The sequence below is a fragment of the Ochotona curzoniae genome, unplaced genomic scaffold (genome assembly GCF_017591425.1).
Source record: "Ochotona curzoniae isolate NIBS_2020 unplaced genomic scaffold, NIBS_Ocur_1.0 contig_66, whole genome shotgun sequence".
NCBI classification, from domain to species: Eukaryota; Metazoa; Chordata; class Mammalia; order Lagomorpha; family Ochotonidae; genus Ochotona; species Ochotona curzoniae.
The window spans coordinates 102339-124365 of NW_024466512.1; the positions used below are offsets into that span (position 1 = coordinate 102339).

The 22027-nt window shown below is 55.7% G+C and overlaps 3 protein-coding genes across 3 annotated transcripts; all 3 read left to right on the top strand.

Annotated features, from left to right (window-relative positions):
- Positions 1-4926: 4926 nt before the first annotated feature.
- On the top strand, positions 4927-5883 carry LOC121164340 (olfactory receptor 226-like). The gene has a single exon (XM_040992470.1). The coding sequence runs from the start codon at positions 4927-4929 to the stop codon at positions 5881-5883; it is 957 nt and encodes a 318-aa protein (XP_040848404.1).
- An 8578-nt stretch (positions 5884-14461) lies between these two features.
- On the top strand, positions 14462-17799 carry LOC121163928 (olfactory receptor 6-like; the record flags this gene model as incomplete). The annotated part of the gene is made up of 2 exons (XM_040991696.1): positions 14462-15366; positions 17778-17799. Coding segments are annotated over exons 1-2 (927 nt in total), but the record flags the coding sequence as incomplete, so codon positions are not given.
- Positions 17800-21335: 3536 nt separating this feature from the next.
- SPRN (shadow of prion protein) lies at positions 21336-21770 on the top strand. Its single transcript, XM_040991697.1, has one exon. The coding sequence runs from the start codon at positions 21336-21338 to the stop codon at positions 21768-21770; it is 435 nt and encodes a 144-aa protein (XP_040847631.1).
- Positions 21771-22027: the final 257 nt, after the last annotated feature.

Genomic DNA, 22027 nt, shown 5'->3' on the forward strand with positions numbered 1-22027 from the left:
AAGTAACAAAAGCATCATCCCTCTCTTTCCCAGGGCTCTGTGTGACCTTGAACCAGGGTCGCCGACATGATCCCTGATCGTGGGTCTCTGCAGGGAAAGGAATTCACAGAGCCAATTGTGGAGGGGCCTATTCTCCACCTGAAGGCGATGACTGCAGATTTTCGTCCAGCTCACAGTATGGCGGTGGCCACCATCACAGAGCCCCAAAGTCAGTGGCCCCACAAGACAACCCAAGTTGTCTGCCATGAGCCCCCCACATCAGGTGGCTCCCAGGAAACTAGAGAAGAAGCAACTTTGTGCCCCACCCCCAACAATCCTACCTGAGGTAAGTCACTGTCAGCCATGCCTGCCCTCTGGGTGCCTCACAGCCAAACACAGAGCAACACATACGCCCACTGCGTGAGAAGATTCTCCAAACATGAGACAGATGGACAGTAGATGAAGACAGACACTAATTGATAGATAGATCATAGATAATAGACTAAATATAGATGATAGATAATAGATGACAGGTAGATAATAGATGGATAATAGATCATAGATGATAGATGGATAGATAGATACAGGTGATCAACTACACATAGATTTAGGTAGGTGATAGATAACAGCACAGATGGTTGTCATCTATAGTTATTATAGATAACTAGATGTCAGATAGATAGACACAGATGATAGGTTGACTATACATAGATGTATAGATACATGATAGGTGAGAGATACCACACATGGCAGATAGAGACAGAATCCCTGACAGTGGGATGAACTTGGAGGACATAAGTGAAATTAGCCACACAGGAAAACAAGCACAGTGTGATGTGCCTTACAGACTCTTAACAATAAACAAATAACTAAAGTCGCTTGAGGAGGAGTGGGTGTGGTATTGGTCAGCACCTTGGAGGCCAGGCTAGGCATGGCAGCCCTTCACCCACACTATAGAATGGGTGAGCTGCCCTCTGTCCCTGGTGGGTTCCCTCCAACTGCCGAGAAAAAGGATCCCGTGGCTGCTCTCCCCTCTCCCCAGCCCCAGCCACCCGCTCATGTTGGCGCAGCTGATGGATGGAGCTTAGGGAGCTCGGGGCTCCAGGGCTGTGCTGAGGGCAGACCCTCACAGGGGCCAGAACTGGTCAGTAGAACAGAGCTCAGGGTCTGAGGGCCCAGGTAATTGCCTTTGGGACTCCTGAGGCACCAGGGTGTCCGTCTGCACCTGTCCTGCCCCTGAGGACCTGGGCAAGTCTCCATTGCCCAGCTCCGGCCAGCCAAACTGTCAGGCACCACAAGGGAGACAGTCCAGTCCCTGGGGCAGCTGCTGTTGCCTAAATCAGCTTCAGTCTCTGCAAGTGCTTTTCAGAGGGAACCGAGCAAGAACCAGCAGTCAGAGTGTGCAGCAATGCGTCCAGTCAAGACCCTGACCAGGCTAGGACTGGGGACCCCGCCGCCTGACCCCACATCCAGCTAAGCCAGCTCTGCCCGCAGGAGGGGAGAGGCATCTGCCACTGCCTCTGGCACCAAGGGTTCTGTGAGGAGGGGACCTCCAGGCCTGCTCCTCAGAGCAGCACCTCCAAGACTTGCCTGACAGCCATAGAGTCCTGCCCCACACCTTCCCCCACCTCCTGAGCTGTGGGCAGCAGCCCCTGACCTGGGAGGTGTGGCTTCAGACAGCCCCGAACCTAGTGCAGTCCTCACTTTCCCCACACCTTGCTGGGTGAATAGCCTGATTGGGAGCTGCCTTCCAGCCTTAACAAGGCCTAAAAGAAGCTGCTGGGTCCCCAGGCCCTTCCCAGGTTTGGAAGCAAAGTCAGAGCAGAGCTTAGAGCTGGACAAGGACTCAAATCCAAACCCATGGCCTGAAAACTTTGCAGGTGACATAGGTAACAGCTGAGGAGTGTCAGTCAGTGTGTCTGCATACACCTGTTTGTCTGTGCCCAACTATGCCTGTCTGTGTGCACCTGTGTCTGCATACATCTGTATGAACCTGTGCCCACCCGTGTGTCTCTACATGTACCTGTGTGCCTACATGCACTTGTATGACTTTGTACCCATCTGTGTGCCTGCATGTGCCTCTGTGAACCTGTGTGTACCTGTGTGTGTCTGCATGCACCTATGTGCCTACATGCACCTGTATGAACCTGTGCCCACCTATGCGTGCCTGTGTGCACCTGCATGAACCTGTATGTATCTGTGCAAACCTGTGCCTACCTCTATGTCTCTACATGTACCTGTGTGCACCTGTGTGTGTCTGTGTGAACCTGCGCCCACTTGTGTGTGTCTACATGCACCTGAGTGCCTACATGCACCTGTATGATTCTGTGCCCACCTGTGTGTGTGTCTGTATAAACCTGTGCCCACCTGTGCGTGCCTGCATGTGCCTGTGTGTATCTGTGTGTGTCTGTATGTCTACATGCACCTGTATGAACCTGTGCCCACCTGTGTGTGCCTGTGTGCACCTGTGTGAACCTGTGTATACCTGCCCCCACACCCACTGCACGGACCCCAGCATGCCTACATGCACCTGTGTATGCCTGTGTACACATGTGTGTCTGTGTGCACCTGTGTCCAGCTGTGTGTGTCTACATGCACCTGTGTATATCTTTGTGCATCTGTGTGTATGTGTACCCTTGTGAGCCTTTGTGTGTACCTGTGTGAATCTGTGCCTACTTGTGTCTGTGTGTGTCTATGTGAACCTGTGTGTCTACATGCACCTGTGTATGTCTCTGTGTGTCTCTGTGCGAACCTGTGTCCACCTGTGTGTGCCTATGTGCATCTGTGTGTGCCTGTGCCCACCTGGGAGTGCCTTGTGTTTACCTGTTTTTACATATGTAAATCTGTCTTGTGTTCCTATGCATACCTGTATGAATTGTGTGTCTCTGCTCAGCTGTGTGTGGAGCTGCTCATGTACCTGTGTACCTGTGTACTTACCTGTAGATGGATCTGGACTGTGTCTGCCTGTCTACTTATCTGTAGATGGGTCTGGACTGTGTGTGCCTGCTCTCACCCTTGCCTGCAGCTGCCTACCTGGGTCTCTTGGGCTGGTGTCACACGCAGAGCAGCTATGGGTGTCACACATGACCTGTTTCAAGCTATGCTTATCCAGCTTCTGAGGCAGTGTCCAGTCTGTGAGGCTGGAATCTTGGTGTGCGTTCTGGGCGGGGCATGCGTGTGCAGGGGCTGGACTGCACAAGGAGCCCGTCTACTTGGCAGTATGCTGTGTCATGTGCAGGTGCATCCAGGCACGGGGGTGGGGCTGTCTGTCAAAGAATCAGATGCCCTGAGGGACGAGGCAGTGACCCTGTACTGTGTTAGGCTGGAAAGCATGTGTGCTCCATGTTGTATGTTGCAGGTTACATGTTGCTTTTCTGAGTCCCAGCACCTGTGGCCCCTGTGGCCCCTGTGACAGCACAGCACAGATGCCTTGCTGGTCATTCCCATGGCCCCCGTGTGTCTGTAGGACAAGGGCTCTGGCCTGCTGTAAACCCAGCCTTGGCCTTGCTGCCTACTCTGCCCCCGGAGAAAACGTGGGCCCAGCCCCATAGTTGCCTCCGGGGCAGAACTGAGCAGGCCAGGGTTGCCACGAGGGGCGGGGGGCAGATGGGCTTAGCTCGAGGCAGAGTATGAGGACAGTGGCATCAGGAGTATGCAGGTCTGACCCCACAGCCAGAACCCAGGGTTAGCTATGGCTCCTCTCCCTTTCTCTCTACCAAGCACAGGATCAGGGCCAGCGGCTGTGTGTACCCCTGTCCCTAGGGCTCACCTGCTTGTCATATCTGCTCCCAGCAGGGGGCCAGGCCTGGAGACAGCTGGAGGGTCTGGCCAAGGGGAGGTGGGACATGAGCCCAGCCCTTGTGCTAGTGCCTGGAGCCTTGGAACTCAGAGCTCTGCCCAGCAGATGCCAAGCATCTCGCTGTGTGGCAGTGCCATAAAGGGCCTCAGACCACCCAGAGCTGAGAGTGAGTGGGAACTGAGGCTGCAGCCCCTTCCCTAGGACCCCACCTAGGGGCCTTTGGGTGGGCCAGAGAGCCACATGAGAGCCCAGTCTGTGCAGGCTCAGCTCTGAAACCTCAGGGCAGCCCAGATCCCTGGCATTGAGGGGGATGCCCAAGGGCCCATAGGCAGCTGCAGAGAGCTGGACACTGCTTCTGGGCAGCTCGACAACTGCCCCTGCTGAGAATGCACCAGAGGCAGGCAGGAAAGTGAGTCTGTAGTCAGCCAGGCCACCCTCCCTGTCCATGTCCCCACAGGTGTCGGGGTACACATTGAGGTTCTCAGTTGCAGGGAAGCAGACAGAACCCCAGTGGCATTCCTTTCAGCAAGGCCACCTGCTTCCCGTCACCTGGGTCACTTAAAGTCCTGTGACCCCATGACCCCTTGCTGACCCAGGTCTCCCTCCTTGCCAGCCAGCCAGATCACTCTCATTTCTCTGATGCCCTCACCCACCCACTCCTGGCCCGAGGTGACCTGAGCTGTGGCCTCTGCCAGGGTTGGGGTCAGACTGTGCCTGGGGTCCCACACTCTGGCCCTCAGCACCATTTGCAAGTCCCCAGGGCCAGGTCAAGCCCCTCATGACCATCAGAATTCATCTATTTCATCAGCAGGCTAACCTGTGGGGCCCAGGACTGAGATTGGGGTTAGGGTTGGAGTTAGGATTAGGATTACTTTTAGGATTGGCATGGGGGTTAGGGTTAGGGTTGGTTAGGGTAAGAATTAAGATTAGGATTACAGAAGCATTGGTATGAATGGTAGGGGTGTTAGGGTTAGGGTTAAGTGTGGGTTTAAGGTCATGTTCCTCTTCTTCAATCTCTTTGGAGCTAGGGGTTAGGGTTACATTCCTCTTATTTAGTCTTCTCTTGGGAGTAGAGTGAAGATCATGTGAAGTTCCTTCCTCCCACACCTAACTCCCCTCTCCTGCCCACCCTCAGGTGTGTGGATGCCATGCTGCCCTGGGGTAACCACTCAGAGGTGACTGAGTTCATCCTGGTTGGCTTCCCAGGCTCCCTGGGGCTCCGCGCATGCCTGCTGGCACTGTTCCTGCTGGCCTACACGTTGACTGTCACGGAGAATCTGGTCATTATCGCAGTGGTGCGTGCCAGCCCAGCACTGCACAAGCCCATGTACGTATTCCTCAGCCAGCTGTCCTTCCTGGAGGTGTGGTATGTCTCTGTCACCGTGCCCAAGATGCTGCTCAGCCTGGCCGCACCGCGCTTCTGTCGTATCTCCTTCACAGGTTGCATGGCACAGCTCTACTTCTTCCTGGCGCTGGCCTGCACTGAGTGCGCGCTGCTGGGCGTCATGGCCTACGACCGCTACGTGGCCATATGCAGCCCCCTGCGCTATGCCACTGTCATGAGCCCTGGCCTCTGCGGCCTCCTGGCCGCTGGCTCCTGGGTCTCAGGCTTCAGCATCTCCCTGGGAAAGGTGTTCTTCATCTCTCGCCTGGGCTTCTGCGGCCCCAACCGTGTCAACCACTTCTTCTGCGACGTCTCCCCATTGCTTAACCTCGCCTGCTCCGACATGACTGCCGCGGAGCTCGTCGACTTTCTCTTGGCGCTGCTCATCCTGCTAGGTCCGCTGCTGCTGACTGCATCCTCCTATGCTGCCATCGTAGCCACTGTGCTGCGCATCCGGTCCACTGCCGGTCGGCACAAGGCCTTCTCCACCTGTGCTGCGCACCTGGCAGTGGTGGTCATCTTCTACTCAGCCTCCCTCTTCATCTACGCCCGGCCACGAGCCATCTCCTCCTTGGATGGCAACAAGCTGGTGTCTGTGGTGTACACGGTGCTCACACCCCTGCTCAACCCCATCATCTACTGCCTGCGAAACCGGGAGGTCAAGCAGGCTCTGCGCAAGGTGGTGGGGAGGGTGACCCAGGTCCTGAGCACCTCCCCCTAGGTCTCCCCTATCCTCCCACCCTGTCCAGCAGCTGAAGGAGCCAGCAGTTGGCAGTGCCACCTATAGCCCCGTGCTGGCCCTTGAGCCCAGGCGAGTACAATCAGAAGTGCAGTCAGAAGTCTTGGGATGGGTGGGGAGTGTGAACCCAGCGCTGGGCTAGCTCACAGGACCCCTTGGAGCTGGCCATTCCCACATGATGGGGCTAAAGGGGCCCCAAGCTCTACGGGGTGCACAGATGCTCTGCCCCCACAGCTGGGCTGACTGGACCCTGAGAAATGTCTCCTCCAGCCTGGGCTGGAGTCTCCAGAGCAGGGGAAGAGCAGGCACAGGGAGCTCAGGCTCCCTAGTCACAGTAGACAGGCTCAGGCTGTGGAGCTGGCTCTGTGCTGGCCAATGGCCTACCCAGAGCACAGATGCCACAGTAGGGATCAGGAACGACAGACACGCCAGCTGCATGACGAATGGAGATCTTGGGTAACCTGAGGGTCTATAGTGCACCCTGTCCACAGGAGAGACGTGAACCGGAGTGGAGCAGAGAGCAAGCGCCAAATCCTCATGGTGTCCCACACAGGGCCAATTCCAGCAAGAATAGAGGGAGAGACAGAACTGAGGGGCTGCACACTGGACAGGACTTGGCCACTGAGGATCCCACTCTCATCAGCCACAGGCAGCCTCACCGTGCAGACAGGACTGTCTCTGAGACAAACCAATCACCATGGCCTCACTTATCTCCAGTCAAGCCTCGGCATCCGTCAGCCAAGGCTACTAGGCTCCAGACCCTGGCAGGGACAGAGGAAGCTGGGAAGAGCTTTGAACACAGCTACTACAACCTGAGGGCAGTGTCAGTGACCATGTCACACCACGGGGTCGGAAGGGGCGTCTGGTGCCCACCTAGCTCCTTCTGACACACACCCCAGAGAGGTACCAACGCAGGAGACTTGGCTCTGGGCTTCAGCCTGGTCCGACATCTGGAGAATGAGCCGATGGATTATCTTTCTATCTTTCTCTCCCTCTGTGCCTTTTGAGCAAATGATAATAAATGAACACAGAAAAGATTTTTGTGGTTTCAGCAGGGACCCTGAGTATGTACTTCACAGTAAATCAAGAAGTAAGGCCATCTGAGCACTTAACCCTGGTGGGAATGGACTGGTCACCGGGTCAGGCCCAGAGGTCTGGGCTTGCATGGAGTCTGGGATGCATGGACTGACCCACCCCAGGCAAGATGCCTCTGCAGACAATGTGGATGTTTAGCCAAAGTGGGTCCCCAGCCAATCCACCCAACCTGAGTCCAGAGTCCAGACCTCACCATGTGGGTGGGAGCCACAGGGCAGATCCAGGAACCTCCCCCATGCAGGTCACCCTTGCCTAGACCCCCTCCTATTGCTGGGTGAGGTCTGCAGCTTCCATCCCTTGGGGTGGCCCTGCTAGGGGACCCTTTTCTGTCCTCATAGGCTGCAGGAGCAATCCCAGATGGGCCAAGGGGCCTGGGTGGTGGTGGTCATCCAATCAGCGCCTTCCTCACTTGATCCTTTAGAAGTTGACAGTGGGGCCTGGCACCAAGGCCTAGCAGCTAAAGTCCTCACCTTGAACGTGCCAGAATCCAATATGGGCGCCAGTTCTAACCCCAGCAGCTCCACTTCCCATCCAGTTCCCTGCTCGTGGCCTGGGAAAGCAGTAGAGGATGGCCCAAAGCCTTGAGACCCTGCACCAGCATGGGAGACCTGGAGGAGATCCTGACTCCTGGCTTTTGATCAGTGCAGCACCAACCTTTGCAGTCACTTGGGGAGTGAATCATCGGGCGGAAGATGTTCCTCTCTGTCTCTCCTCCTCTCTGTAAAAATCTGACTTCACAATAAAAATAAATAAATCATTGTTTTTTTTTTTTAAAAAAAAAAGGAGTTGATGGTGAACTCTGATGCTCCCTGGCCTGGAAGGAGGCAGCAGAAAGCAGGCCACTTGATGTGCTCAGGAACCAGGAAGTGGGCCATCCTCCCTGAAGAGCAGAGCCAGGCAGGAGTTTCAGAATGTTTTGAGGAGGTGAGGATTCTTTAGGGTCTTGGAGATGGGGAGACCACTCAGCAGGTGCTAACAGGAGGTAATGCCAGAAATGGAGACGAAAGGGGTGGGAGTTCCAGAATGTTCCAAGGAAGTGGGACAGAGAGAGCTGAGAAGGGCAAATGAATCCCAGGAGGGAGCCACCAGCCCCACGCCAGGCCCTGCCCTAATGCTGAACCTGACCCAGATCTTGGCCCTAACCCTGCAGTCCATGTCTACTGGGCAAGGAGGAGCCAGGAGATACACACTGCCTTGTTAGATCCACGGTGAAGTGATAAACTTCTAGTAGGATCAGAAGAAATGAAATAAAATGTAAGCTGCAAGCACCGAGAATGAGAAAGGCAGAGTCACTGCAGATCTTAAAATGATAGATCATGGGAGCAACCTCATGCCGATGAATTAACACATGCTGGGAGATGCAGACCTCAAAAACTTAAGAAAACTTGACCTAAATAACCCGATGTCCACTTTTTAAAGATTTATATTACGAAACTCCTTTTTTAAAGGTTCATTGACTTGAAATTAAGAGTTGTACAGAAAGGAAGTGACAGAGAGAAATTCCCCATCACCCGTTCACTCCCCAAATGATCACAACAGCCGGGGCTCAGCTCCTTCCAGTCCCCACATGGGTGCAAGGACCCAAGCACTGGCACCTTGCATGGCTTTCACAGGCACATTAGCAAGGAGTTGGATGGGAACTGGGGCATCAGAGACTGCATTGCCCATATGGGACACCAGCACTGCAGACAGCAGCTTTATGCACTATGCCACAACACCACCCTCCTACATCTATTACATTTACAAATACTTTCTCATAAAATAGTACTTCAGAAGAAATGGCTTGGGCCCGGCACAGTAGCCTAGTAGCTAAAGTCCTCACTATCAATGTGCCAGGATCCCATATGGTCACCAGTTTGTATTCTGACTGCCCTACTTCCCTTCCAACTCCCTGCTTGTGTCCTGGGAAAGCAGTAGAGAATAGCCCAAAACCTTGGGACTCTGCACCCACATGGGAGACCTGGAAGAATCTCCTGGCTCCTGACTTCAGATCGGCTCACCTCCAGCCATTGCAGCCACTGGGGAGTGAATGAACAGATGGAGGATCTTTCTCTCTGTCTCTCCTCTCTGTAGATCTCACTTTCCAATAAAAACAAATAAATCTTAAAATTAAAAAAAGAAATATTTTTCTGGCAAATTATAAAAATATTTGATTAAAATTAATTTGTTACTCTTCAGCAAAATGAAGACTTGTGCTGTAAAGTCACCTTTACCTTGGTTAGAAGTTACAAGCTCATGTATGGCTGAGACTTTTCATGAATACAGATGCAAATTTTCTAAGGTTTTAAACCTTTACACAAAACGCCATACAGCACGACCCAAGTGTAGCATGTACCAGGACATAAGCTTTGCTGCCCATTTGGACGTCAGGGTTAGCTCACCCACAAACACAGCATCTTAGCTGAGAGCCCGGTGCCTCCCTGAGGAAGCACTCAGCCACAGAAAGCCCATGCCATCCCCTGACCCCTGTCTTAGGCCAGCGTGCGACTCCTGTCACCAACAGAATGCCCCAAGTGACACAGGAGCCCCAGAGGAGCCTGGTGAGGGCTGCGCAAAGGCAGGCCCAGCTGCAAACACCCTGGCCTTCTGTGCAGGTCATGCCATCTGAGCCACTTGCCTGGCTGCACAAACTCACAACAGCTACGTGAGGGAGCCAGGCCAGACCATTATGTGAGAAGTGGAAAATGGCCATCATTTATGCATGCAAGCACAGAGGCTGTCCTGCAGTCCCCTGAGCAAAGCACCCAGCAGTTCCTCCAGGGACAACCAGAGCTCTGCTCCCCCTCCAGGGTCCGGTGCCTGAGGTATGCCCTTTAAAGCACTCTTACATGGTACGAGTGATTCAATATGCATGTTTTAATTTTTTACATTTAAAAGGACTGTTTTTGTAATCCCATAGTAAGCCAAGGCTGAAGTGTAGGACTGATCTCTCCAGGGCCTTGGAGGCCAGGAGGCCCCCTTCCTGCAGGCTGCTGGCTCCACCTGTTGGAGACACAGCAGAAATGACCGAGGTTCCCTCCGCCCATGCCCCAGGGCCCACAGCCCTTGTGCCTGGACCTGGCACACAGGGCCACCACGCAGCCTGCAGCTTCTCTTCTGCAGGCCTTCAGAGAACGAGGGCAGCCCCGCAAGGGCCCTGGAGTCAGGTACTGAGGAACAATCCCCTAGGTACCTGCTGCCCACTTTGCTCTCACTACCCGTGGGAGCTGCTGGCAGGGAGGCCTTGTACAAGCACAAGTACAGATGAGGTGCAAAGGGGCCAGTGGCCTGAGGTTACCCCAGAGCTCTCCCGGTGCTAATACATGGAAGCCATTCCCATAATTGCTCATCTAAAAGGGTTTTCAGTCTCACACCCTGACTGGCCTGCATAGTGTAACAAATCACACGCTTACTGGCATTTGTCTCATTGTCCCTGAGGGTCGGGTCTTGGTGGGGCTGTGGAGTCCCTGGGTCAGAGCCTCCAGACTGTGAGCTCCTGTGAGGCTCACCTTGGGCAGGGGAGATCCGCTCCTGACCCCCTCAGGCTCTGCCAAAATTCACCTGCAGACATGAGCCTCCCTCTCACCCTGTCTGGTGTGCCCACACTTGGCAGCCCAGTTGCGGAGGGCACCCCCGCACTGACCACTCTGGGAGCAGGTATCATGGGGCACGCATACCTGGGCAGCCATGCATGTGAGAGATTATCTGATCTGTGATGGAACAAGCTGATTGGGGCCAGCAGAGAGAAGTGGCCCCAGGTGATGGCCAAGACTTAGTCCACCATAGAGGTGGTTCCTCAAGAAACTGCTGTCCTGGGCCCGGCGACATGGCCTAGCAGCTAAAGTCCTCCCTTGAACGTGCTGGGGTCCCATATGGGCACCGGTTCTAACCCCAGCAGCTCCACTTCCCATCCAGCTCCCTGCTTGTGGCCTGGGAAGCTGTCGAGGACGGTCCAAAGCCTTGGGACACTGCACCCATGTGGAAAACCTGGAGGAAGTTCCTGGCTCCTGGCTCCTGGCTCCTGGCTCCAGATCAGCACAGCACCGGCCATTGCGTTCACTTGGCGAGTGAATCACTGGACGGAAGATCTTCCTCGCTGTCTCTCCTCCTCTCTGTATAACTGACTTTGTAATAAAAATTAAAAATCTTAAAAATAAATAAATGGCTGTCCCATAGGCAGCCCCACAGTAGACACTGCCTGGCCACTCCTGCTGCCTCAATACTAACCTCAAAGTCTTAGCATTGGCTCATCTCATCATTGCTCTCAAATGGAGCAGGCAGGATCAACAAAGATTACTGCCAGTGACTCTGCTAATTTCTGCAAAGGAGACCTTCCAAGATGCCCTTGAAGCAATGCCTGAGGAGTCTCTGGTGTAAAGATGAGTGTGTGAGAGACAGGAGTCTCTGGTGTGAAGGTAAGTGTGAGTGTGTGAGAGATGGGAGTGTCTGGTGTAGAGGTGAGAGTGAGTGTGTGAAAGTGGCTGCCGCTATGCCGCCGCTTGGGAGGGTGAATTATTCCAGAGATAATTGCTCTGCTGAAATTAATTGACTCCTCCAAGACTGGCTCTGGCGGGGGGGGGGGCGAGGGGGTGTCTTTGAGGTCATTGTTAATTGGAACCCAGTGGAGCATCCGTGGTGGCCCTGGGCTGATCCCTGCCTAACGAGCTTCCAGAGGGTCCCTAGCAGCCACTGTATCTTCCTCAGCATCCTGCCTTCTTGTTAGCAGCACCCCAGAGAAGGCCACCCTAGGGAAGGCTGCCCCAGGTCTCCTGGCTCCCCAAACTTCCCCCTCCAAAAGTTAACATAGTTGATTGGGCACCAGGAGGTTTGGACTCATCCCCAGAGTCTCAGAGACCACAAAAGTATTCCTCACTGAGCCCCGGGCCCCCTGGGAGCTGCATGCCAAGCACCAGGACAGGCAAGGTAGGGCAAGGGACTGGGGTGTGCACCCCCAGGGCTGCTGTGAGTGCAGGGCAGGGCCCAGGAACAGCAAAGGAGAGAGGAAATAGGGATCCCACTCCTGAGCTCCTTGCAGGGCAGACCAGAGAGGCCGTGGGCTGAACAGCAGGGAGGCACAGGAAGTGGGCCCAGAGATAGCGGCAGGAACCTGTGTCCAACAGGAAGCAGGTGACCTGCAGCGGGGGTTACTGCAACAACTGCCCCGATCTGGGTGACATGTCTTGATGTCCACTGCAAACTGCTGCCTCCCACAGAGATGACCATGTTCAGGGGACACATGTGTCAGTTTGCACACCAGGGACAGATAAACCCGTAACACCCCACACACAGACGTAGCCACCCACAGAGATGCCTAGTATGAGTGGGCCACAGGCAGGACATGGCTTATCCGTGAAAGACAAACTGGGCAGAGCCGCAAGCGTGGCCAGCATAGTGGGAATGTGCTCCATGTGGAAGAGATCTCCCCACTGCCTGTGCAAACCAAATATGCAAGTAGGATGGATTCCTAGCCTGCACCCTTTCCCCAGCTAGGCAAAGTGCACCCTGGGAACCGAACATGTCCACCCCACAGTTAGTTAGACTAGCAGGGGTTGCAGCTCCCCTGGACAGTGACTGCCAGGTCACACCATGTTCCTTCGGCAGGCAGACTGGCAAGTGGAGGAATCAAGGCTACAAGGGAGCCATATCCAGCCTCAGATGAGCACCCCACCCCACCTGGATTGTCCTGGGGACAATCCTCTGTGTCCCTGCTGTCACAGCTGTGAGATAGCAGGAAGGGTCTGCAGGAGGTCCACAAGGCCTCCTTCAGCTTCCCACCCCAGCTGGGCAAATCGAAGCCCTGCCTACACAGACCCCTGCCCCCTGATCCTACAGCACCAGGTTGAGAGGAGCCTCATGTAGAGTTCAAACAGGGAACCCTCCAGGCTGTCCAGAGTAAACCCAGGGAGAGACAGGCCCACACCTGCTGGACAGGAAGTGCAGCCACCTGGAGATGCTTTCCACACAGACGCAAAGGCTGGGAACTGGGCAGAGGCCCTGTTCCCCCAGGGTCCCTGGAAGCTGCTACAATAGGGGAAAAGGCCTGCACCCAGGGAGAGGCCCAGGACCTCATCACCTGAAAGAGCACCTCCCTACTCAGGGGGTTCCCAGGAAAGACCACCGCATGTCAGCACTGCCCATTGCCCTCTGTCTCCTGGCTTGGATCCCAGCTCCACCTTGGACCCCACTACCCTCCCATGCCCACCCGGAAGCCTCAACGGTGCCCCCAGCACTTGGTTGGAGGAGGGATGCAGGCTCCAGGTTTAGCCTGATACAGCCCTCACTGTGGCAGCCACCTGGAGAGTGACCCTGTGAGTGGCTATCATCCACACTACCGCGAGGTTTCCTAGACAGAAAGGAGCTTCTGGAAGCCACAAGGGATGGCCTAGCACACAAGAAGGAGACTCAGAGCAGAGAATTCCACCTCTGCAGACCCCGTAGGGGAAGGAGGCAGAGGAATCAGGGCCTCTCAGGAATCCTGAGCCCCTTCCACAGGGGCCATGAGTCTCTGCAGAGTGCTGGAGCTTGGGCACAATGGGCCCTCGAGGTCCTACGTTTGGGGAGTAGACTTGGCTGGAAGCCACTGAGGAAAGAGCAGGTGCAGAGTTCCTGAGAGACCCTGAAGCTGCCCCAGAGCTTGGAGCCCATGGGTGCAAAGGGTTGTACCGAGGGGGAGGCAGAGCCTGGGACTGAGGAAGCAAAACCTCCTGGTGTGCCTGACAAGTCTTCAGACTGCCAGAACCCAGCTCTACCCAGGGCGACAGGTGGGGACCACTCCCCACCATCTATAACCCTGGGGGTTGTACCCTAGCAGAAGGCTCAACCTCCTCTCCCTTTCTTTCTGTCCTTCCTGGCCACAGAGAGCACCATGAAGGAACCCAGGAGTCTTATGTCATTGCCCTAAGATCACTAACAACACAGGTCTTTGCAGGCTCTGTGTGTGCTGGGTATGCACCTAGGGTATGCGTGTTGTCTGTGGGTGTGCACCTGGCTGTGCTTTATTGCACCAGGAAGATATGCACTTGGGTGTGTGTTGCTGTGAGTGTGTCTAGATGTATTCCTACATGTATGGGTGTGTGTCCATGTGTGCACCTGGCTGTGTTGTGTTGCACCAAGAGGATAGGCACCTGGACGTGTTAGTGTGAATGTGTCTGGATGCGCACCTAGTGTGTGAGCAAGCAGCTACTATGTGTTGGAGTGGACTCATGCTGGACTCAAGGGAAGTCATGCTGGGGTTCACAGCCCTGAGGCCTCTCAGATAGTCACTCTAAGCACTCATTAGCTGGAGAGGTGTTGCCTTCATGGCCAGTGGACAGCTCAGTCCTGAGCATTCTAGCAGTGCTATGAGTGAGTTTCCTGGCTACTCAGGCATCTGCCCTTAGGACTGCTGCTGGGACTGCAGACTGCTGGGCCCCTGGGTGGTCTGACTCGAGACCCGGCCAACCACGGCATGCGAGTCTCTGCTGTGAGATTCCTGGGCAGCAGGGCCATGAGCAACACCAGTGACACCACAGTGGCTGAGTTTGTGCTGCTGGGATTCCCAGAGCTGTGCCATCTACAAGGGCTGCTGCTCAGCTGCTTCCTCATCATTTACCTGGTGACTGTCCTACAGAACCTGGTGGTTGTGGGCACCGTGCATGCCAGCCGGCAACTGCACACGCCCATGTACTTCTTCTTGGCCAACCTCTCAGTGCTGGAGACTCTCTACACCTCAGTCACCATCCCCAAGCTGCTGGCTATCCTGGCTGAGGCCAGGACCATCTCCTTCTCAGGTTGCCTCACGCAGCTCTTCCTCTTCCTCTCCCTTGGCTCTGCGGAGTGCTTTCTCCTGGCTACCATGGCCTGTGACCGCTACTTGGCCATCTGCCATCCACTGCGTTACCAAGCCATCATGGACCTGCAGCTCTGCCTGGCCCTGGCCCTCACTGCCTGGCTTGGTGGCTTTCTGGCCTCCTTCCCATCCGTGGTGCTCATTGCCCGCCTCAGGTTCTGCGGTCCCAATGTCCTCAACCACTTCTGTGACATCTCGCCTCTGCTGCAGCTCGCCTGCTCTGACATCACCACCCTTGAAACACTGGACTTCGTGGCGGCCCTAGCAGTGCTCGCAAGCTCCCTGCTGGTAACCGCCTTCTCCTATGCCCGCATCCTGGCTGCTGTGCTGAGAGTGCCGGGAGGTACTGGTCGGCAAAAGGCGTTCTCCACTTGTGCCTCACACCTGGTGGTGGTGGCAATCTTCTACACCACCACCATCTTCATGTATGCCCGGCCTCGTGCTGTCAGCTCCTTCGACTTCAACAAGCTGGTGTCTGTAGTTTATTCTGCTGTGACACCCCTGCTTAACCCCCTCATCTACTGCCTACGGAACCGTGACATCAGGGAGGCCCTGGCCAAACTGCTCAGGGCCCCCAGCTCCTCCTGAGCACATAGCTGTGGGAGAAAGACCCCCAAGCCCTCCTGTCCATACACCTCATGCTGTCAACCACAGAGATGGTCAGCAAATTCTTCTAGAATCAGAACTACAAGAGTGCAAGTACCATGAGCAAGTGCCATGGAGACAGGATAATCAGAGACCAAGAGACCGAAATTGGACTTTCAGCAGTTCCCGGGTCAGCATCAAGCAGGGCAGAGCTCCTAGCTCCCAGACCTGCCCAGTTCAAGTCAGCACCAAGCAGGCGATAGCTGGTTCTAGCCCTGCCCAGCTCAGGCCAGCACCGAGCAAGTAACAGCTCCTGGCTCCAGACCTGCCCAGCTCAGGTGAGCACCGAGCAGGGGACAGCCCCTGGCTCCAGACCTGCCCAGCTAGGTCAGCACCAAGTAGGGGACAGCTCCTGGCTCCAGACCTGCCCAGCTCAGGTGAGCACCAAGAGGGGACAGCTCCTGGCTCCCAAACCTGCCCAGCTCAGGTCAGCACCGAGCAAGGGACAGCCCCTGGCTCCAGACCTGCCCAGCTAGGTCAGCACCAAGTAGGGGACAGCTCCTGGCTCCAGCTCTGCCCAGCTCAGGTCAGCACAGAGCAGGAGACTGCTCCTGGCTCCAGACTAGCCTCACCCAGGCAGCCAGACTGGAGCTCAGAGGAAGGCTACTGTTCATAGTAACTCCCTCTACACAAGACCAGATAGAGGCCCTGCAGGCCCAGGCAGCATCTGATACGAGTGCCACTCCTTCCAGAACCTGAAATATCCAAGGAACAGATGACATTTCTGTGCCTCATGCTGAGCTCAGGAATCCAAGCACTGCCCTTCTTGTTAACTCTTGTTGATCAGCATGAGTTTGGCTCTCCCATGATTTCTGAGTTTTTCCAAACTCAAAGCCCCCTAGTGTGACGGGTTTGGATATGTGTCCTTGACAGATGCAGTATGCGACAATGCTAAAGTGATGTGAAAGGCAAATGTCTTTTTACTACCTCACCTTATACATTTTGAGACTATGCTATTGAGGACATCAAGCTTAGGATAATCTTATTGTCTTGGTAAATTTAAACTCATGATTAACAAGTATTTTCTTGGGCCCAGCACAGTAGCCAAGCAAGCAGCTAAGTTCCTTGCTTTGCACAAGCCAAGATCCCATATGGATGACGGTTTTAGTCTCAGCGGCCCCATTTCCCATCAAGCTCCCTATTTGTGGCCTGGGAAAGCAGTTGAGGATAACCAAAACCTTTGGAACCCTGCACCCACATTGGAAACCTGGAAGAGGCTCCGGCCTCCTGGCTTCGGATCGGCACAGCTCAGGCCATTGTGGCCACCTGGGGAGTGAATCATTGAATTGAAGATCTTCCTCTCTGTATATCTGACTTTTCAATAAAAATAAATCTTGTTAAAGTGTTTTCTTGTCTCACATGGCATGTTCTTCCTTCACATCTGTGGTCCACTTTGAGGCCATGTCAGCTTCCTTCCAGCTTCTGTTCCCACTCGGTTCTTGTCATGCACCTTCTGATAGGAGGTTTGTGGTGCTGCAGCAGCAGCCCAGGACACTGTCCCTCTCTGTGCAGGGACCTGTCAGCCTAGAGTCTCGCCTTTTGTGGACGACTTGGAAGCTTTGGGTCTTCACAGTCAAGCTTAGGAAGTCTTGGCTGCTCCCCCTCAGCAGTGCCAGGACCCCTAGATACACACCAGCCTCTTCCTCCTCCCATCTCCCCTTTTTGGCACACTTCACACTCACTGTCCCCTGCTTCCCAGCCCCCAGCCCTCAGCGCCTTTTTCTGCCTTTTCTTTGTAATCATCTTGTTATTAACTCTCCATCGAGCCTCATGGCCAATCTGTGCCACATGTGGGTTCTCAAGCCCTCATGGCTCTAGCAATCTGCCAGAGTCACTCGCAGCCTCAGGGAGACTGGTCAGCTGGCTCTGGTCAGGGATGCAGATGGACCCAGGAGATGGCCCAACACCACACCCTCCACAAGGTGCACAGGGGCCTTGTTCTCCCTGGTTCTGTGGGTCATCAGTGACCAATTCCAGCTCCAGCCTCTGTCACCTGCTGGAGTGGGCTGAGCTAGAAGTCCCAACCCTACAATGCTGCTGTGGTCCTTGCTGGCACCAGCCATTTGCGAACCTGGCTGCCAGTCCTCTCATTTGCAGAGACGCAAAGGGCTTCATGGGTGCCCTATCAGCACCAAGTACCTGTTTCCCAGGGTCACAGCACCCCATTGTGGCTAAAGGAAGTCATTGACTCATTACCGATACTACCCAGCAAAAGTGCAGGTGGTTAGCTGCACCTGCAACTGCAGGTTTGCACCACCCGGTGCCTGCCTCCCATGTCAGATTCCCGGAGGTTCCACTTTCAGCTGGGCTCCTTAATGCAACTGGAAAGACAGCAAAGGATGGCCCAAGTGCTGGGGCCCCTGCACTCCTGTGAGAGACCCACATGCAGTTCTGGGCTCCTGGCTCCAAACTGACCCAGCCATGACTGTTACGGCCATTTAGGAAGTGAAACTCAGGATGGGAGATCTCTGCCTCCCCCTGACACATTGCCTTTCAAACAAATAAGTGGAAAGAAAAAAAAAAAGATGGAACTGGCACCACAGCATAATAGATTAAGCTGGCTGCAGTGCTGAACCCCACATGGGTGCTGATTCATGTCCCAGCTACTCCACTTCTGCCCTCTCTGCCATTGCAAGGAAAAATAGTGGAAGATTGTTGTGGGCTAAGGCGTTGATTAGCACTCGTTAAGCTGAGCACTACAGGAAATGGGCTTGTGGCTAAAAGCACCTGGTCTAATGGGACTCATTGGCATCCTATCGTTTGGTTAAAGGGCTTGGGGGAAAGAGTATATAAGGAGTAATACAGGGAGGTTTCAGGGAGACTTCCACCATCACTGGTCTCCTGTGGTGCCTCATCCCCAGACCCTCTCCATGTCCATGTTACTGGCTCTGTTGGCCGGAGCAGAAGATGGCCCAAAGCCTTGGGATCCTGTATCCACCAGGACCCTGGAGCAAGCTCCTGCCTTCTGGCTTTGGACCAAGCCAGTTCTGGCCATTGTGGCCATTTGGGGAGTAAAGTAGCAGATGGAAGATCTTTCCTTGTCTCTCTTCTCTGTAACTCTGCCTTTCAACTAAGAATAAATACAACTTTAAAAAAGGAAGAGGGAGAGAAGAGAAGAGAAGAGAAGAGAAGAGAAGAGAAGAGAAGAGAAGAGAAGAGAAGAGAAGAGAAGAGAAGAGAAGGTGCCTTTAAAGATTGTGTTCAGTTCTTTAATGGAATTCCACCGTGCCTGTGGCCTCCTGGGAAGAGGAGCCCACCCTGCCTCACCTCTGTATTTGTGCCCTGTGGTGACTCTGTGCTCTGCACTCAGGCCATGTGAAGCTGGAAGTCAGCTGGTGGCTGCCACAGGGCACATGTGCTGTGCTGTTCTCTGCTGCCTCCTGTTTGGGCAGAAATGACACCACTGGACTACAGGGGCAGAGCTTGGTAGGGCCTAGACATCCATCCTCCACCCCCAAGCTGCTAACTGTCCAAAACAGCCAGGTGGAAATGAAGGGAGATGCAGGGCAGCATGGTGGTACTGTGGGAGAGAAGGCCACATCTTGCAACACCGGCATCCCATGTGAGTACTGATTCCATCCCTGGCTGCTCCACTTCTAATTCGGGTCCCTGCTAATGTGCCTGAGAAGGCAGCAGAAGACGACCCAAGTGCTTGGTTTCTGCATCCACGCGGGCGACCCAGATGGAGCTCCAGGCTGGCCTGGCCCAGCCAAGCTGTTGCAGCCATTCAGAGAGTGAACCAGCAGATGGTAGATCTCTCCTCTCTCTCTCTTTCTCTCTCTCTCTCTCACTATTCATTTCAAGTAAATAAATATTTTTAAGAGGGGGCACACAAAGCATCTTGCTCTGTGGTTCTGGCAGATCGCTGCCAGCCTCTCCCAGCTGAGCATGAGGCCACTGGGACATGGCTTTCTGTCTCTAGTACGCTTCTATGGCAGTTTCTTTGTGTCTCCCCAGAAACAAGCAGTGGTTCTCCATCTTCCTCCTGGGAAAATCATGTTCTCCCTGCCCACTGCAGGTCTGGGGGACTTCACAGGGATGACATACCGAAGTGTGGGGGACACAGAGATCTGTTGAAGTGCCACGGCCATAAGCACTCTTGTCCACATCCACATCCACACAAAGGACAATCCCGACACCTTCCTCAGCCACCCGGATGTCCTGCAGCTCACCTGTCCTCTACACAGTCCAGGTGCCCAGGGAGTCTCCTCCTTGACTTCATGCATGCCCTCTCTCCTTGACTTCATGGCTTCACCCTTCTTTTTTCCGTTTATTTAGCAACGATCCCTCCATTAATTTCCAGGCACCGTTTTAGTTTCTCTTCTTATGATTTTGATTTGTTTACTGTTTTAGAAAGGTAGACACAAACTAAGACCTCCAACCCACTGGCTCACTTCCCTGTGTTGCAACAATCAGAACTGGGCTGGTGCAGAAGCCAGGAGCCAGAAGTCCACTGGGTCTCCCAGCAGGTGCAGGGGCCTGAGCGCAGGGCCTTCCTGCACTGCCTCCCAAGGTATGAACAAAGCCGGGCTTGAGTAGAGCCAGCTGGGCAATGAAGCCAGGTGTGAGCAGAGCTGGGTGGGCAGTAGAGCTGGGTGTGAGTGGACCTGGGTGGGCAGTGAGGACAGGTATGAGTGGATCCAGGTGGGAAGTGGGGCCAGGTGGCTAGTAAAGCTGGATGGGCAGTGGAGCCGGGTGGGCAGCAGAGCTGGGCAGGCAATGGAGCTGGGTGTGAGTGGAACCTGGTGGTCAGTGGAGTCAGGTTGTGCCCCCTGTAAGGTGGACCCCCTCCCCTTGCAGCCCCACTCCAGATTGAAGCTAACAATCTAAACCCTGCATGATGAAGGACCATAAAAACCAGCCAAAAAGCCCCAAATCGCAGACCCAGAGAGGGGGTTGTCCCAAACCCATGGGAGAGAAATGCCAGCCTCACAGAGGTGGCCTCAGTGCTACCTGCAGATGGAGATGGTGGGGGATGCAGGAGACTCGGGGCACTGGTGTGGGGCAATGGGAAGGTGGGGAAGGGTCACCAGGAGGAGGGAGGCCACTGGAGTGCCCGGGATTGGGGACAGGGTGGGGCTGGGAAGATGGCGAGGAAGGGGCGGGAAACGAGGGGCTGCGCCTCCTGCACGCTGGCCTCTCTCCTCCCTCTGCGTCTCCCGTGGCTGCGCGTTCATTCCGCCCGCCCCATCCTAGGGCGGAGGCCTAGCGCAAAGCCCCGGCCACCGGCTCAGCGCTCCGCTTACCGCCTGGCCCCTGGAGCCACCGCGGCGGGTAAGGCCCGGGTTGTGGGATCTGGGCGGGCGGCGGGGAGTGGGGGCACGTGCAATCCGCATGGAGAGACGCAGTGGCCGTGTGGATCGCCGCGTCCTGAGCCCGACCAAACCACGGAGAGAGGAGTGTGGGGCGGGAAGAAGAGACCACCCCAGGGGCTGGCCTACACTGCAAGGAACCCACGGTGTTCCCAGCCAGGGCCTCTGCGCACCAGTGTGGCCTGAACTCAGCTCTGGCCCCGCGCCCAACGCGCGCCGCCCTGGCGTCTGCCCACAGGCTCCGAACCAGAGAGCCGGGCACTCGGCCCCTTCTCCAGACAGAGCGCATTCCCCGGACACCGGTGCCGACTACGACTGCCGCCTCTAGAACTCTCGTGTGTGAAGCCCAGGTGCTGGGCCCCTGCCCCGACCCAGCACCCCCTCTCCAGGATTAAAGTCCCGGATTCTGGGGGGTTAAAATCCCCTCCCCCCCCCCCCAGGCCTCCCTCTGGCTGTCCTTACCCTACAAGAGTTCAGGCTCCATGTACCCTAATCTGAGCCCCCTCTCGGCTCCGCTCCATTCCACTGGAGCTGAAGTCCCTGCCTGCTCTCCCCGCAGGTTTCACTGCCCCAGGATGAACTGGACGGCTGCGACCTGCTGGGCCCTGCTACTGGCCGCGGCGTTCCTGTGTGACAGCGGCGCGGCCAAGGGCGGCCGGGGCGGGGCGCGGGGCAGCGCCCGGGGAGGGCTACGCGGGAGTGCGCGCGGGGCCTCGAGGGTGCGCGTGCGGCCAGCGCCGCGATACGGCTCCTCCCTGCGCGTGGCGGCGGCGGGGGCGGCGGCCGGGGCTGCGGCTGGAGCGGCCGCCGGTTTGGCCACGGGCCCTGGCTGGAGGCGCGTGGCGGGGCCCGGGGACCGCGGTCCCTATGATGAGAACACAGCACCCGATGGCAATGGAACCGGCGTCTACAGCTACTGGACCTGGACTTCTGGCACTGGGCCCTCCCACGACTCGCACCTCTGCCTGCTGCTTGGGGTAACCCTTGCCCTGAGGCTGCAGGGGCCCTAGGTTCAGATCCACCCCAGCCCAAGCATCCCGCAGGCCCTTGGGTCCACCAGAGGCCCAGAGCGCTGAGCACCTAATCCCTCCACTCCCCACAGCCTTAAGAGTCCAAAGGACTGGTTGCCCACCCTCTTGCCCAAAACCATCCCAAACCACCTCCTGCACCCACCCTGGGCCAATGGCCTCCCAGATCCAAGATGTTAGGGCCCAGCAAGTGACTAAGGATCTGTCCTGAGCCGATTCCCAGAAGCCCCTGTCCCCTG

What these genes read in the sequence shown, in the direction of transcription:
- LOC121164340 (XM_040992470.1), top strand. Translation starts at nt 4,927, where the DNA reads ATGCTGCCCTGGGGTAACCACTCAGAGGTGACTGAGTTCATCCTGGTT.
- SPRN (XM_040991697.1), top strand. Translation starts at nt 21,336, where the DNA reads ATGAACTGGACGGCTGCGACCTGCTGGGCCCTGCTACTGGCCGCGGCG.